The 17,527-nt window shown below is 44.9% G+C and overlaps 1 protein-coding gene across 1 annotated transcript in view; it reads left to right on the top strand.

Moving 5' to 3' along the window:
• Positions 1–17,527, top strand: part of CACNA1B (calcium voltage-gated channel subunit alpha1 B) — a 247,343-nt gene that overhangs the window by 97,697 nt on the left and 132,119 nt on the right. The window contains exons 11-15 of the mRNA XM_027849985.1: positions 6,446–6,558; positions 7,972–8,084; positions 13,222–13,353; positions 14,267–14,339; positions 17,029–17,146. Of these exons, the coding sequence (XP_027705786.1) occupies positions 6,446–6,558; positions 7,972–8,084; positions 13,222–13,353; positions 14,267–14,339; positions 17,029–17,146 (549 nt within the window). The remainder of the gene's footprint in view (positions 1–6,445; positions 6,559–7,971; positions 8,085–13,221; positions 13,354–14,266; positions 14,340–17,028; positions 17,147–17,527) is intronic.

Raw genomic sequence — 17,527 nt, forward strand, 5'->3', positions numbered from 1 at the left:
ATTTTTTAATGAGTTCAGGACCTTAGGTTAAAACACACACACACACACACACACACACACACACATACACACACACACTTTGTGGCTGTTGTTGGTCAACTTAACCTATTGACTTAGTGGGAAAGAGGGCTGAGACTGTTCATTCTAAAATATGGTCACATGTTGAGTTTGAGATGCTGATGGATATCCAGTTGGAGCTATCTAGCAGATTTCTGGTAATGTAGGTCTGGAATTCAGGAGAGAGAAGTTAGATACACATTCTATTAATTAAAACACCAGAGTTTGCCTAGCCATTCCCCAATTGATGGATACCTACTTTATTTTTAGTCTTTTGCTGCCACACAAAAAAGTATTGCTGTGAACATTTTGGTACATTCATGGCCTTTCTTTCTGTGTTTTGACTTCTTAGACTTTGACTTCCTTGGGGTATATACTCAGTGGTAGGACTGTTACATCAAAGGGTGGGTTGGGAGCTTTGGGGAGGAAAAAGTGGGTACACTCTGTGGTACTGCCCAGGACAAGAGAGGCTATGTCTAACCAAGCCTGAGCTCAATCCTTCAATCCTTAGGAGCAAGAATACAAATGGTCATAGTGTAAACTCAGGCCTAAGTTCTCTCATTAGAGCACAGCTTCTGATGAACTCAAAAGACTACCCATGGACCATATAACTCCCAACCCACGCTACAATGGGCAGCTAGGTAGCACAATGGATTAAGTGTCAGGGTTAGAGTCAGGAAGACCTGAATTCAGATCTGGCCTCAAACACTTACTACTTGTGTGGTCCTGGGCAAATAACTTAACTCTTTTTGCCTCATTTTCTTCATCTGTAAAATGAGCTGGAGAAGGAAATGGCAAACCACTCCAGTATTTTTTCCAAGAAAACTCCAAAAAGGGGTTGCAAAGAGTCAGACGTGACTGAGAATGATTAAACAACAACAACTAGGTTATACTGGTTGCATTGTTGACTGGTTCTAGGGTTTGCAACCAAGCGAATGGCAGCCGAGAGCAGGTGCTGCTTGCTGAGGGGGGTGAAGTAAGAGAACAGTGATCTGGGGGAGAGTTATGAATGAAATCCCATGAACCAGTCACAAACTAAGGGTCAAGCATTTCAGCCTGCATCCTGTCTCACTGCCTACTAGTCAATGGGATTGGCTGCCAACTCTTATTCTCTGGACATTGCACTTGGCTTAAGTGCTGGGATAAGGGACCTCTATAGATCCACCATAGCCTGCTATGTGATCTGGGGTAGGTTATTAAATGACCCTGACTTTGAGACATCATAACACCTGGATGAAAAAATTAAAAGCTATATGGTTAAGTAAGTTCATTCCGCCTGTTTCTCCAAATACAGACCATGGGCATTATGTGAGCTGACTGAGCATTTCACTTTTCATCTGAATGTTTAGAGATTGTGTAGACATAGCCAGTGATCTCTGATTGTCCCATTTTATGTTTGTATCTTTCCCCCTGGGCCTTGCATGTAATAGGCTCTTAATAAGTGTCTGTTGAATTGAATTGAATTGAACTGGAGTGACTAAAAATGTCATCTGTTAGCCAGGGGTGACACAGATGAGCTGCTACCTGCCTGAGGGGGATGGACAGGCAGACAACCAGGCCAAGAAGGAATTAGGACTGGCATTGCCTTGAAACACGTATTTAAAATAAGATTAGATTATTTGTACCAAACTTTTTTCCCCTTATTAAATCCCATTATGAAATGCTTCTGTTTAGGACAGTTAAATTAAATTTCCAGCCTGAACAAATGCTGGGACCCAAATGACATTTTCATCCCCTAGACAAAGCAGTGTGTCACAAGACCCTAGGCTTATGGCTGGTTTCCAAGGTCATCAAGTGACCTCCATCCAAAGAACTCCCATCCATCTCTATTGTTCTGACAGCTACAGAAGCACATTCAGTTCAGTTCAATTAAAGAAACGTGTGTGGGCACCATGCTAGACACTGTAGATACAAAGATAAGAAGAAATAGGCCCTCTCAGCCCTCAACAAGCCTACATTTGGGGGGCTTCAACATTTATACAGATATGTGTGTATATGTATGTATGTGTATATATATGTGTGTATATATATATGTATACACACACACACACATATATATACACACATATAAACACACACACATACATATGTATTTTTAGGGGGAAGGGAGGGCACTGAGGGGAATCAGGAAGGGCTTCCCAAGGAAGTGTCACCTGAGCTCAGCCCTGAAGGAAGCCAGGGGTTCTAGGAGGTAGGGAGAGGGGGCAGTTTGGTAAATATATAGAATATATAAAAGTAATATGAAATAAATTTGAAAAAGTAGGTGGACATCAGTCAGTCAATAAACATTTATTAAGCACCTCCTATATACCAGATTGTAAAGGATTTCAAATGCCAGGCTGAGGAGTTTGCATTACATCCTTCAAGAACAGAAAACCAGTGAACATTTTGAGTAGGGAATGAATTGGTTAAACTTATGTCTTAGGAAGATTAATTTCACAGCTTGGTGGAAGACAGACAACCTAGAGAGAGGAAAAACTGGAAGAACATAGGTAATTGCAGTTGTCCCGATGAGAGGTGATGAAAGAATAAGTCAAATTAGTGATCCTTGAATGGCAAGAAGGAAAAGGATTTGAGAGATGCTATGGAGGTATCATTGACAAGACTTGGCAACTTAATAGATATGGGGATTGAGGGAGAGGAATGAGTTAATGATGACTCAGAAGATATAAAACTGGGTGATTGGAAGAGGATGGTCATGCCTTCAATAGGAATAAGGAAGTTTGGAACATGATTAGCTGCTAGATGTACAGAGAGGAATGTAGGTGGGCACTAGGGAGAGAGCACTAAGGATTGGAGTGGCCAGGGGAACTTTCATGGAGGAAGTAGAACTGGAGAGCTTGGGAGGAATTGTAGAATCAGGACAGGGGATGGGAAGAGGGGTAGAAGAAAGACAAGTGCAGGGGGCAAGGGGAGCCGTAGTCCTAGAGACTAGAAATGACAAGGACAAGGAGAACAGTGGCCTGGCTGTTTGGGGAGTCCTGGGAGATTACTGTTGGCCCTAAGGGAGGCACTGGGTTTAACCTATCTAAAGGCACTCCCTCCCACCTAGAAATACTTGCTCCGGACCAGGTAGGTGGATCTGGGTCTGTGCAGCCTGAGCTTTGTAGCTTCAATTCTGAGGCAGGGAGATCAAAGAGCTTTTGAACTTGATTCCAGCTTTAAAGGGGCACTTAAAGAATCTGAAGGTGGGTTGGTTACAAGGGAAAAGTCTTTGGCTTTAGGTGATAGGAGGGTTCCCTCCCCAGATGACAGCATAAACATGTTTAGGAAGTACATGTACAGAGAGCTACCCAGGACCACACTGATGGGGACCATGAAGTGGAGTCAGGACTCGATACAAATGGGCTTCTATGTAGAGAGTGGAGACACACTCCTGTGGATTGTAAAGCTCTCCAGGGGTTAGTTTTTGATATTCCTTCTCATCCAACCAGGCCAAGGAATACAGACATCCCCCCACACCCCCATATTTCTCAGAGCAGAACATATTTGTAAAGCTTCCATAAGTAGAGGCAACAACAGGGTGCTACTGTGGATTGGGAGTCAGAGGACCTAAATTAAGACCCACCTTTCTCACTTTACTACCTGTGTGACCATAGGTAAGTCATCTCTGAGCCTCAGTTTCTACAGTTATAAAATGAAGGGGTTAGACTACATGGCTCTAAATCCATTTCTATGGTCCTACAGGTTGAGTAGTTAGTGACATGATCTTTTAGTTTAGTCTTAAAATGTGGCTATCTGTCAGCAGACATCAAATGGCAGGACATTTTTTGCTTAGGTGGTTAGGGTATATCTCAGAACACCTTTTGAGACCATTAAAAAGAAGTCCTCCCTCCATGCCCTCCCTAGGGTGGATGATGTACATATAGAAACTGATTCTGTGGTCTTGTGCACCACTCTTGTAGAGGGGCTCTTTGGGGATGCCCACCGACCCTAGCCCCTCACTATGTGTTGTCTGTTGTTGTTTTTGAAGGTTTGTGGTTTCTGGCAAACCCTGCTGAGGCTCTGTTTCCACTTCAAGATAATTTTTTTTCCTCTCCCCTCAGGTTGCTGCCATCAGGTGAATGATGATGCCTTGAGTTTAGTCTCATGCTATGTGAGGCATCTGATCTAGTCCCTGCAGGGACACAGGACATGTATGAGATAAGTTACAGAGAAATAGGCTAATGACAAAGAACAAGTAGGGGTCCCTTGGCCTCTCCTGCCCCCTTGGTTCTATACATTCCTGGGGAGTGGTCCTCAGCAGGGGCGAGCTTGTCTAGGGATCCTATGAGACTCTGACTCTGTGTTGGGCACCCATCTCCCTGAGGGGTTGAATTGGTATCTGCTCAATGATCCTCACAGGCTCCCATGGAGTAGAATCCTTGGAAGAATTATGGGTCTTCCCCTTTAGACCAAAGAAGAGTGGCCAGGGAGAAGGGGAGGAAAAAGTCTTGGGAAGACTTGGGAGAGGGGAATCAGACAACAATTATGGGTTAAGCATCTCTAAAATGCTTTTCATCCACTCTGTGTATTGGTGGTGTATTGTCTCCCTCATGAGATCATGAGCTTCTTGACGACAGCGAGGACCAGGTTTTTGCCTTTCTTGTATCCCCAGCATGCTTAGCACCATGTCCTGGCACATAGTAAGCATTTAATAAATGCTTGTTGACTGACTGATTGACTGTTAGGGAAGCAGGAATTGGAGAAGACAAAGGCCCTTAGCTTACTAGAGCAGAAGTATGGAGTTCTCTTTACTTTGGTTTGATGGGATGGCAGGGGTTGAGATACACTCTTCTTGATCAGAGTGCTGAGAGGCAGCCATCTGTGTTACTGAGGAATTCAGAAAGATGAGCTCCAATACCAGTTCTGTAACTTTCTAGCTGTGTGACCTTGGGAAATTGACCTGCCCTCTCTGGTCCTATTTCCTCCTGTGTAAAATGAGGAAGGTGGGGATTGGGTTAGCTGTTCTCTGAGGTCTGATATTCTATGATCCCAAATACTTCTCTCCAAAAAAGAACTGCAAGTATTTAAATTCAAAGATGGACATACACTACCCACAATTGGTTACAAAACTATTCTAATTCCTACCTTAAGTTCAGAAGCTCAGGTATTCTTAAAATCTTGTTTTCCTCATTTCTAGTGGAAAAAAACCCTCACTCCTTGCTCTAGAAATATTATCTCATTTGACAATGAGAAAGATGCACTTTTTCCTTACTACTGCTGTTCAAATATCACTCCTCAAGTTTTGCTGAATTTCCCAGTGGAGACATAACCTGACGACATGTCTGCTTGGTTCATGTCTTGCCATCCAGACAGAATTAAGGCCCATGGGCTAGAGTTTTCCTGAGCCTCAACATAAAGAGGAGGTACCTGGCTTAAATCAGTCAGACAATAAGCATTTATTAAATGCCAACTGTGTACTAGGCATTGTGCAAAGTGCTTGGGTTACAAAGAGAGTTAATAGTCCTTGCAAAGTACCCACTCACTCCCCTGCCCAAGTCATTCATCATAATGAAGAATTAAAAAGAGGTTTAAAAAGACAGTTCTGTAAAATGAACCAGCACCTTAATCCAATCTGATCAGTGTATGTAATTGCCACTCTCATGGTTGCCGACCTCTGCAAAAAAGGGAGGGAGGGATATGATTTTCTCATCTCTTCTCTAGGGCCAAGCTTAGTAATTATAATTACACAGTTTTTAGGCTTTTTGGTGTGTGTGTGTGTGTGTGTGTGTGTGTGTGTGTGTGTGTTCTTTCCATTTACATTGGAAGTTGTATATAATAATTTCCTGGTTTGCCTTGCCTTACGTTGGTTCATTTGAGTCTAAAGAAGGAGATTTTTATGTCTATATAAAGAAGGTTGCTGGCAGACTGGTCCTCAATAGTCTCTGGGATTCCTGGGATGGGCTGACACCCCTTTCCCTTGCTACTCCCAGGGATAGGTTCCACCTGCAAATATTGATCCTGGCTAAACTCAAAAGGAAGGGGCTGCCAGAGAACCCCACCATCTGATGAGTTACATAAAACTGAGAGGCAGAGCCTTTGTATATACAACCATCTTATGAGAGTTTATATATCAAAACCCAAGTCTCGTGAGCCTCATTGTCAGTGAATGAACTAGTAGAATTGAATTTCTGAATGCCTGGAAAAGGAGGAAGCAGGCTAGCACCTAGCCTCTTTCTCCCACCAGCCACCTGACCTGCTGCCCATAACTGCTTCTTATCTTTGCTCAGCTCCTCGAATTGTGGTCCCAGGGTGTTGGTTCTGTCCTGCCATGGGAATCTACACAGATGAAAGGCCATGAAGATTAGGCTAGCAAAGCCATTTCTTCCTGGGAGAAGCCATACAGCATACTGAGGGGCCTCCAGGGAAGGCCCACGGATAATCCAGCTTCTTTTCTGGCTTTTAGATTTCGCAGAGTTTGTTTTCCTGGGGCTTTTCCTCACTGAGATGTCTCTGAAGATGTATGGCCTGGGGCCCAGAAATTATTTCCATTCATCCTTCAACTGCTTTGACTTTGGGGTGAGTGACTGCCGGTGGGGGCCCCAGACTGAGTGTCAGTAGGGAGCAGAACGAGGGCCACACGGTGGAACCTAATTGTTGTGCTTTCTGACTTGTGTCTAGTTTTTAATTTGGGGAGGGGAAGAGGAAGGTCACACAGTTTTTTTCCTTCCTCTCATTTTAGTTTAAAGTCTCCCAATGAGATTGGCATTCATCTAGCCAAATATAGTATTTCCAATCCCTCAGCAGAATCACTCTGTCCTCAGCCAGGAACACCAGATTCCAAGTTCTTAAGACAGAGTTCAGAAAAGAATAAGTCTTGATCCTTAATACCATTGACAAAGGCAGCTGGTCACCTCCCATAGCCTTCTCTGTCTTCTAGAATCACAATTTTCAGCTGGAAGAAGGCATGGGACCATAAGACTTTCCATTTCCTGCATAGGACTTAGTGTTCACTTTCTAGGTTTCTTTTGGCACTGTGATAGGGTGAAAAGAGTCCTGGACCTGGAGTCAGGACACTGCTCTAAAACTTGTTAGCTATCTAACCTTGGGTAAAATGCTTCCCCCACTCAGCCTCAGTCTTCTCATCTCCAAAATGGGGATAATGCTACCTACCTCACAGATTGATGTCAGGTAAGGACTTTGTAAATTCAAAAACCATGTAAATGTGAGTTTTGGTTATTGTGTTTCACCAATCTCAGCATTGCATAGTGGATTCAGGAAGACCTGGGTTCAAATGTGCCTTAGATACTTAGTAGCTGTGTAACCCTAGACAAATTGCTTAACCATTCTGTGCCTCATTTGTAAAATGAGGCAGTTGGACTTAATGACTTCTAAGGTACTTTTCAGCTCTTTATCTATGATCCTGTGAATGGGTCAGCAGGTTTGACTAGTCTCCCCAGACTCTCCATCTCTCATATACATGCCTCAAGGAGATATAATACATTCCCAATCTAGGAGGAACAAAATAATAATAATAGAGTCTGTGCTGAGAGGAGGAAGGTATTGGAGTGAAGTGGAGGTCATCTGAGGGATGTGAGTATGGAGCTAGGACTGAAGGAGGGTGAAGGTCCTTCTTGGTGATTAGAGGGTGCTGACAGTTTGTATGTTCTGTGTTAGCGTAGGAAAGCCCAGGAAACCCAGATTCTGAATGATCTGAAACCAAAGAGGAGTGAGGCTACTGGGGTGTGGCCAGGGTTGGGGGATTCCCTGGCCAGTAGCTCCATCCACTCTGAGCTAAAGTCATGTCCTTGGCTGTTGCCTCTTCTCTGTTTACTGATCCTTCCTCTTCCTTCCACCACCCAAACAAAGTGACTGGATGGGGCAGGGGAGCAGCTCCCACATTTCATTCCCCACCTCATTGAGGGGATGTGTTCTTGTGGGTCATTTGGGGTGGGGCATCTTCCCACTTTAAGTGATAACATGTCCTTGCAGGTCATCGTTGGAAGCATCTTTGAAGTCATCTGGGCAGCGATCAAGCCAGGGACTTCATTTGGTATCAGTGTGCTGAGGGCTCTCCGGCTGCTGAGGATTTTCAAAGTCACAAAGTAGGTCTAGCTTGTTCTTGACCCTTTTGATCTCTGCTCCAGAGAATTCGGCTCCCATCCCCCCACTCCCTTCTCCAAGGTCTCCAGATCTGAATGACTTTCTTATCCAGAGGTGGTTCTGCTCAGACTCTCTCATTCCAGAGCAGTAGTGGAAATTAGATTTTCTCTTTGCCATTACCCAGATCCCCCTAAAGAGTCAATTATCAGTTATCTGTTTGCTCTATGGCTTTGAGCCTTTGGACAAGCTTGCTATCCAAGTGTCTGGTGTGAGGCTATATTAATTACAGGGATATCCTGTTGTGGCATGAAGATTTTTTTTAGCATGGGACCACACAAGTCTCTAGAGCAAAGCTCCGAAGCACATGGGGTTGCCCAAGTCTCTGGTGTAAAGCCCTGTTAGTCATTGGGATGTCCGTTTTGTGATGTGAAGTTTTGTTAACTATGGGACTATCTACTTTGTGGGGTGAAGACCTGTTAGGGACTGTTCCTATTCTATAGCACATGGGGTTGCCCAAGTCTCTGGTGTGAAGCCCTGTTAGTCATTGGGACATCCATTTTGTGATGTGAAGTTTTGTTAGCTATGGGACTATCTACTTTGTGGGGTGAAGACCTGATAACTGACACTTTCCACTTTGTGGTGGCAAAGTCCTGATAGCTGTGAGACTTCCCACTTTGTGATGTGAAGCCCTCTTAGGGACTGTTCCCATTCTATAGCATATAGGGCTGCCCAAGTCTCTGGTGTGTAAGTCTGTTAGCCATACAGGCAACAGAGTCTCAGAATCCTGGAGACCTCTTCAGGTCTCTAGAGCAAAGCGCAACAGCACATGGTACCTTACCCAGTCTCTGGTGTGAAGCCCTCTTAACTACAGGATATGAAGCTATTATTACTGTAATAAATTCTCTTTGCTGCTCTGGTAAGGCGGTAATTATTAGTAGGAGTTTAAAATTACTTTGGGATCTGTTCTCATTAGAAATTCTGGGTTTTTGGGGTGGAGTTCTCTGGAATCCTGAGATTTCCTAACTCCCAGCTGTGCCTGCAGTACCTGGAGGAGGAATTAAAGACGACAATACATCATGGTTGCCTTGGGGGGAGGGGTTGGTCTGCCCTTACTGGAGATGTTCGGACAGAGGCTAGATGACCATTTGTTGAATATACTCTCAGGAGTGTTGTAACTTAGACTCAGGGTGGGCTCTGAGGCCCCCTCCAACTCCAGGATTCTGGCATTCTGTTGCCTGTATTCCTGAGAATGGATGGAGGTCACTGGTTTGAAACTAGGTGCTATTCCCATATCTCCCCCCCTTTCCCCACCTCCCAGTTAGGAAACCAGAATGAACAGTGTTGGCTAGCTGGACACAGGCCCCTTCTTCCCCAGCTCCTGGACAACATTGATTTCAGGCCAAAGCTGGGGAGGTGCCTGTTCTGATCCTGAGCACACTCTGTGTCTGTCTCTGGGGAGATGACGGCTGTTCTTTATATGCAAGGCTTTAAAAGGCTTGACATTTATCGTGATTTGCTCGGATGCTTTTTGTGTTCACGCATATCGGCTTTCCGTTATTCACACGCTCTTCTGAAGGAGGTTCTTAGAGGAAAAGAAAGTAGCTTTTGCCTTCATTTTCTTGCTGATTTTAGTGGATTAAATGCTTGTCTTGGCTGGGGGCCATAAGGAATAATGAGTATTTTCGTATCTTTGGCCCCAAATAGTTCTCCCCCTGGCCTATTGCCAGCTTCAGGGATCTAGAGACAGTCCTAGAGAAGGGCTCACCTAGTAAGAAGGCATTCCATCACCTTTCACTCTTACTGTACCATCCTGTCACTCCAGCAAATAGGCAGTGTTGTACCATGGAAAGAGCCCTTGGCCTTGGAATCAGGAGAAGTAGGTTCCCTGGCTAATTCTGCTAGCTGGGTGCCCTGAGGCAAGTCACCTTGTGCTCCAGGCCTTCAATTTAAGCATCTGTGAAATCGGTAATTATACCGATACCTTTCCCACCTACTCCCCTCAGAATTGTGAGAATCAAATGACATCATGTGAAAATCCATGATAAGTTGTAAATGTTATAAAAACATAAGTTATTAATTTAAAAATAGTCATTTTTTTCCAAAACAACCAACCAAAACACAGCAAAACATATTGGTAAGACATGTGAATTACTCTCTTGAAGGCTGCAGTTTTAACTTTGTAAAAGCCCCAGGCTGTTCTAGCACCTCTAGACATAGTGATGGGGAGGATGAAGCAAGAGGTGGTGATGGGGGAGGGCCCCCACACCCCAGGCACAGGTGGAATTGGGCTATCCTGCCCTCTATCGGCCATGTGGCTTTGGGTAAATTACTCCTCCTCTCTGAGGAAGTTCTTATTTCTTTAAATGTCTGATCCCATACATGAGAAATGAGAGCAACTGCTGGGCCCAGGGCTATTTATTGCAGCCAGCTTTCCCAAAGCTTCTAGGCTTTGAGAAGGAAGGTCCAAGAGGGATCTAGAGTTAAGCTTGGGGCCTAGTGCCTGATATTCATGGTTAAAGGCATTTTTCCTTCTTGTGGCTTGAGAAGTGCCCTGGCTTTACCTATTGCTCAGGACAGGGATACGCATACACATCCCAGGGGATAAGGATGCTGGTCAGGCGACTGTCAGCCCTGCTATGTGTTTATCTTCTCTTTTTAACTAACCTCCTCTCTTCTTTCTCTCCCCTTTCTCTGTCCTTTTTCCCTCTCACTCTTTCCCTCTTCTTTCCTCTCCCTTCTCTCTCTCATTCTTTCCTCCTCACCTTTTCTACCTTCTCTTTCCCCACCTCTCCTTCCCTCTTATGTCTCTTCTTTATTCTGTCTACATTCTTCCTTTTCACACACTACCTTCCTCTTGGGATTTTCCCATTGTCTGTGAATGCCCCAGACCAGAGTGGATCTAATCGTCACCCCTCACTTCTCAGCAGCCCATAATCCACTATGATTACTGTGCTCATACTACCTAAGCTAGACAGACTCAGACTCTTTAATCTTTCCAATGGTAGTTAGGTGGTATGGCCTGGAGTCAGGAAGACCTGAGTTCAAATTTGGTCTCAAACACTTACTAGCTATGTGACCCTGGGCAAGTCACTTAACCTCTGTTTGCCTCAGTTTCCTTAACTATAATAGCACCTACTTCCCAGGGTTGTTGTGAAAATCAAACGAGATAATATTTGTAAAGTACTTAATACAGTGCCTGACTTAAATGCTTGTACCTTCCTTCCAAAGGAGGACATAAAACCTCCAATCTATCTGTCAGGTCTCAGCTTCCCCCTCTCCCCAATGTCCCTTCACTTGGACACCCTCCATTTTTCTCTTGGCACTGAAGAGGATGTGCTGGGCCAGGCTTCTGGCTTCTCGCTCTGTTGGAGTGACCACATCATCTTTCTCTGGTGATGGCCTCTGGTGGCTGTTGCCTGGCTTCTCTATAATTTTTGATCAGTTGTCAGTGGCTTTGCTTAGGGATACTCCTTCTGGACTGAGTATCAGAGTGGCTGTCCCTCACATTTACTGGGCCCAATATTTTCCCTATTGCTTTCTTTGAAGTTCCCCCATCTTCCTGGGTGAATTTCCTATCTCCTCTGGTTCCCCATTCTAACTTCCTGTAGTAATAGTATGAGGAATGTGTAATAATAATTGTAATCATAATAACTCACACTTCCAATAGTATTTTAAGTTTTATAAAATGCTTTCCTCATGATGATCCTGTGAGAGGGGTAGGTTATATGTGATTATCCTTATTTTACAGACAAAGAAATTGAGGCTCAGAGGGGAAACATGCAGCTGTCAGAACTGCCACCTGGGCTCTGGTCCTCAGACACCAAGACTCTTTCCTCTATAGGGTTCTTATTCTTTCAGACCACCCTTCTTGGACACATCCCTCTGTTTCTCAACGGACTGAGATTTTGTTCTCTCTTCAGGCATTCATCCCTGAATGATGAAGACATCATTACGTCCATGATGTATTTTTTGTCTATCTCCCATCCACACCCAGGGCTACTTTAATTCAAATACTCCTCTCTTTCTCTTCTCTCTTCTTTCTCTACCTCTTTTTATCTTCTCCCTCTTTCTCTCTTTATTCTCTCTTCTTTCCCTCTCTGTCTTTTGTTTTCTGCATAAAATGGCATAAGAAACTACATGGCTGCTTTGTGGGACCAGCCTCGGATCTTCAGCCCACCCTCACCTCCCAAATCTCCATGGATGTTCCTTATTAGATAGAACAGTGGCATGCCAGTAGAGATGCATGTCATAGAGCCCCAGAGCTGCTAAATACAATGACTCCTCCTGTGTGTATGTGTGAGAGAGAGACACAGAGACAGTGTGTGTGTGTGTGTGTGTGTGTGTGCGTGTGTGTGTGTGAGAGAGAGAGACACACACACACACACAGACATACAGAGGGAGAGACAGACAGAGAGAAACAGAGAGTGTGTGTGTGAGAGAGACAGAGAGACAGAGATACACACACATGCAGAGAGAGAGAGAGAATATGTATGACTCTGAGTGTTCCCCTGGGAGCTCCTGGGTGTTTATGTCTCTTTATCAGATACAAAATACTTAGGGACCTCCCTCCCTGGCCTTGGTTTAACATGAAGGGCTTGGACTAAATCAGGGGTTCTTAATCTTTTTTATGTTTCATAGACGCCTTTAGCCATCTGGCAAAGTCTTTTGAGTTCCTTTCTTAGAATGATGTTTTTAAGTGCATAAAATAAAATATATAGGATTATGAAAGAAACTGATTATACTGAAATACAGTTCTCAAAATATTAAAAGAAACAAGTTCATGAACCCAGGTTAAGAAGTCGTGGACTAGATAGTCTCTGAGGGCCCTTTTAGCTAGCTGGTGACTGAGGCAGACATTACTTGTGGCTGCTAAGTTATTCCCTGATCCATCCAGGTCTGTATTTGACTGAAAGGAAGAACCCCATAGGTAAGAGGTTTAAGAGCATGGCCCATAGAATCCAGGAATCCAAATGGCCAAATGGAGACAAGAATACAGGTACATCACTGGGGGCAGTGCCTTCTTATATGCCCGGCTAGGATTGTTCTAGAGTGAAACTTTGGCTCTCATCCCACATGGAGCAGAAGGACAATGGCCAAGAGTCTAGTCTTGGAGATCAGCTTGGTCCTTGTTCATTCTAGGTACTGGAATTCCCTTCGGAACCTGGTGGTCTCCCTGCTAAACTCCATGAAATCCATCATCAGCCTACTCTTCCTTCTCTTCCTGTTCATTGTGGTGTTTGCCCTGCTGGGGATGCAGCTCTTTGGAGGACAGTAAGTGGATGAAATGACCTTTCTCTCCCTGTCTATGTTGGGGGCTGTGAGCCATGACTCATCCAAGTGGGTGGCACAGGCTGGTGTGGAAGGTTGATAGCATTCATCAACGATCATCCTGGGAAGGGTGGGTGTAGTGAGAGGGGCCAGTGGCCTCGGCTTGGGAAGAGTACAGAGTTGGGTCCGAGACAGAAGTAGATGAAAATAATAATGTCAATGGAGCCATTGCCCTTGGCCACCATTTTGTATTACCTTTTGCTTGGTAAATAATGACTCACTGGAGGAGGTTCCCGATGATGGTGTTGCTCTAGGACCTGGGCCTGTTCTTAATCTACCTGGTACTGGAGGGAGCCAGAGAGAATGCTGAGGCAGTGTGTTAGGCGGCCATGGGACAAGGCCTGGCTGAAAGACTATGGAGTTAAGATTATTATCTGGGTCAGCTTCTGAAGCTACACTAGCGATATCTTAGTATAAGATTTCCATTCTCTATAACGTAACAATTCTGTGATCTGCAAATCTGTGTCATTGTATCTAATTCCCTTGCAACTGCTAGCAAAGTTTTTTTTTTGAGAAATCCAACTTCTGCACTGGAAATACTCATGAGAGGTCCAGGAAAGGGTCAAATGACCATTGATGGTGTTTCTTCTCAGACCTCAGAGCTCTGTATCCCAAGGGCTCTGGAGTAATTGTTCCTAAAGACTCAGAGTCCTGAGGTGTGGGATAAAGCATGATCAAGAACAATGTGAGGTTGCCAGTATAGAATTACCAATATAGAGGACTCACTGATATGTTAGAAATTTAGGCACCATATGGGTTTACCCACTGACTACTTATGCATGTATGGGAGCCTCTGAGGCAGCCAGCTGAGGCCCATCATGGACTGCCTCTTCCCATGGCTTTTTGTTTCTCTCAGGTTCAATTTTAGAGATGAGACCCCAAACACCAACTTTGATACTTTTCCGGCTGCAATTCTCACTGTATTCCAGGTAAGGCTCTCAATTCCAGGATGTGCCATGTTCGTGGTCTGCTGTGGACTATTCTAGTCAGGTACTCAATCCCCAGGGATAGGGGATATGGAGACACCTTCCCTTCCCACCCCGACACACAAATTAGTTGGGTGTGGTTTATTCTGATAAAGGCTTCCAGTCTCTGGGGAACTGGGATCTGGCAGCCTAACCCAATGGTGTAGTCCAGCATTTGTCTGAAAGGGTTCATGGTCTCCAGAGAGCTGGAGAAGTACAGATCTATTGTCCAGAATCTTTGCCAGGAAAATCACAAATGGTGTCACAAATAGCCTGAATTAACTGAAATTCTTATTATTATTAGCCTCCAGTCACCAGTCATCTCCAATCTCGTGATGACTTCAGTCCCTGCTGAGCTCAAGCTGTATTTCTAGTACACTACAGAGGTGTGCTAATAAATGTTTAATGCTGATTTCTGAGGTGTAAATACTTGTGTTGAAAGTTTAACAATCGGCTTGTGGCTCTCCCCCCTTCCTGGTTATGTAGCTCTTTCTGAGAGCAGGAATAGAGGAAAGGTAATGAGGGCCATTGAGAGTTGCTACAGCAGGTTGTAGGGCAGGTCAGAAGGGGGAAGGGAGGGAGCCCAAGGTGTAGAGGGGCAGCCCTGACCAGGATGCTCTGAGCAGAGACAGACAGAGGGAGTCCAGGATAGCCAGGGAGGGAATGATGGACTGGCACAAGTCAAGTAATTGGAAGCTCGGGAGGAGGTAGAGAAAACGTCCTCTGGTCCTTAACCTCTGACAGTTGAAGCTCGCTCTGTCCCTTCCCAACCTGTGCCTTGGTGCCTCTGCCTGAGGCTAAGTACTAGGACAAGAGGAAACCAGGGTCTGACCTGAGATAAAATCTCTGAGGTTCTTTTAAAATATAACAAAGCAAAACATATGTGATTGTATCCATTTAAGAACTTCCAGGTGAGGAAGTCCCTTCTACCAATGTGGATTGTTCCCTTCTCTTCAACTCACGGTCTTCACTAGTTTCTTTTGGGGGTGCTGAGGCATTAAGTGACTTGTGCAGTGTTGCAGTCAGTACATGTCAAAGGTAGCATTTGAACCCAGGTCTTCCTGACTCCGGGAGCAGCTCTCTGCTATGCCACAGAGGCCCCTTTCTGAGATTCTTATGGTCTTAGAAGATGAACAGCCACCTTAGAGCAGGAATGTTTTTTTTTTCATCAGTTCAGGGGTCTAGCCTGGCAGTAAAGCCCTTGGCTAAAACCTTCGCCTTTTGGATGGTCTCCAAGGCCCCTTTCTTGGAGGATAGCCTCTCTTCTCCTAGTCACCTCTACTTCCCTAAGGCAAAAGCCTTGATTTACAGGCTCTCTCAAAGTTAGAGAAAAGGATGCTTTTAAGACCTTTTAAACATACCAGGTGCTGCTGGCTAAGAAAAAACTTGCCATATAATTATTTCCCCTTTATGAGCTGCTTGGTGAGCCTGAGGTCCTGGAATTATATTCTAACATCCTCCCCTTGCCCCACCCCAAAGCCTCAGAATGTGGCATTCAGGACAGCCATGGGGACATTCTGTGCAGATCCCTGTCCTCCATCCTTTCTCCCCAAGCCGGCAGTCACCTCTGAGCACAGCTTGGTGCCAGTAGCGTCTCCTTACCAGTCTCCTTCGAACGTGCCCGAATCTCCCCTGTCCTGGAAGTCAGCTTTCCTTTTTCCTTGCTGTTCCATGGTAAGGGGCCCAGGCAGGACTCTCTGGAATGAGGCGTGGGCCTGACAAAGAGGAGACAAAAATTATTACCACTTATTGATGGCATGATGATTTACTTTAAAAATCTTAAAGAATCAGCAAAAAAAAAGATTGAGTTAATAGCTTGGATAAAGTGGTATCATTCAAAATAAGCTCACAAAGGTCAATAGTGCGGGTTCTTAGCTATAGCCCCTTCGGCAGTCTGGTGACACCTGTGGACCCCTTCTCAAAATAGCGTTTGCTGCCTACATTCAGGACCAAAGTAAATTAAATTAGAGGTTACTGAAAATAAAGATGAAAAATTTTTTTTCCACTCAAGTTCATGGACCTCTGAAATGTATCCACAGAACCTTTAGGAGTCCAGGGACAGATACTACAATCCTGATATATAAAAAGAACTCAGGAGGAGAAAGGAGAAAGGGAAGTCCCATTCAAAACAAGATGCTTGGAGGATCTGGGAGTCAGTCTACCCAGGCACATGCAAATCCTCAAGTTACAAAGTACCCTTTAGAGAAATAAAGGGCAGAAAGTGGGTCTAAGTGTGGTCTCTCCTTTTAAGGCTGGTGAGGTTTGTGCCAGTGGTCTCCCTAACAGGAAATGCCATCTAGGTGCCTTCCAATTTCAAATTCTAACCTGATTCAGAAACCCTTGAAGACCTGTTCTGGGTTCCTCTAGGGATGGTGGTGGTGGAAGGACATGCATCCTTTGTGCCTCTACGTGCCTGTCTCTGTGTGGGCACATCTCGCTCCTTGCTCTTGTATGTTGGAGAGTTCATGGGGTGAGATTCAAGGGCCTGAGTCCCCTCCAGTGTGGTTGCCGGAAGCTTGACTAGGGACTCAGAGACTCTTCTTGGCCCCCTTGCCTGTGAGCTATGGATGGGCTGTGTGTGTGTGTGTGTGTGTGTGTGTGTGTGTGTGTGTGTATACACACTCAACTCTCTCCTCTACATTTCACCCTGCAGATCCTGACAGGAGAAGACTGGAATGTGGTGATGTATCACGGAATTGAATCCCAAGGTGGAGTCAGCAAAGGAATGTTCTCTTCTTTCTATTTTATCATCTTGACGCTGTTTGGAAACTGTATCCTTTTGTGGAGATGGGCCTTTGGTGTTGAAGTCAGAGGACCTGGGTTTGAATGATGCCACTAGATGTGGTGGACGACCGGTAGCAAGATGTGTCCCCTTTCTAGGCCTGGGCTTCCTTCTATCTAAAGTGAAGGGGTTAGAAGATGATCCTTAAAGTTCTTTGCAGCTCTCACTCCTGCAGTGTGGGGTGGGTGGTTAGTGGCCCAGCCTGGGTTTTTTCCATTCTCATGGGTCTGGGCAGCTTTGGAAAGTAGCCTCAGCCTGACTCACTTCCTGATCATCCTAGCCTCTAGTTGAGGATAGGTTAGGGATCCTTTTTTTGGAGACTTGGGTAATGTATGAGGTGGCTTCTGAGGGAGCCATCTGGTTCTGACTG

Source organism: Vombatus ursinus, unplaced genomic scaffold (genome assembly GCF_900497805.2).
Source record: "Vombatus ursinus unplaced genomic scaffold, bare-nosed wombat genome assembly UNPS02000580.1, whole genome shotgun sequence".
NCBI classification, from domain to species: domain Eukaryota; kingdom Metazoa; phylum Chordata; class Mammalia; order Diprotodontia; family Vombatidae; genus Vombatus; species Vombatus ursinus.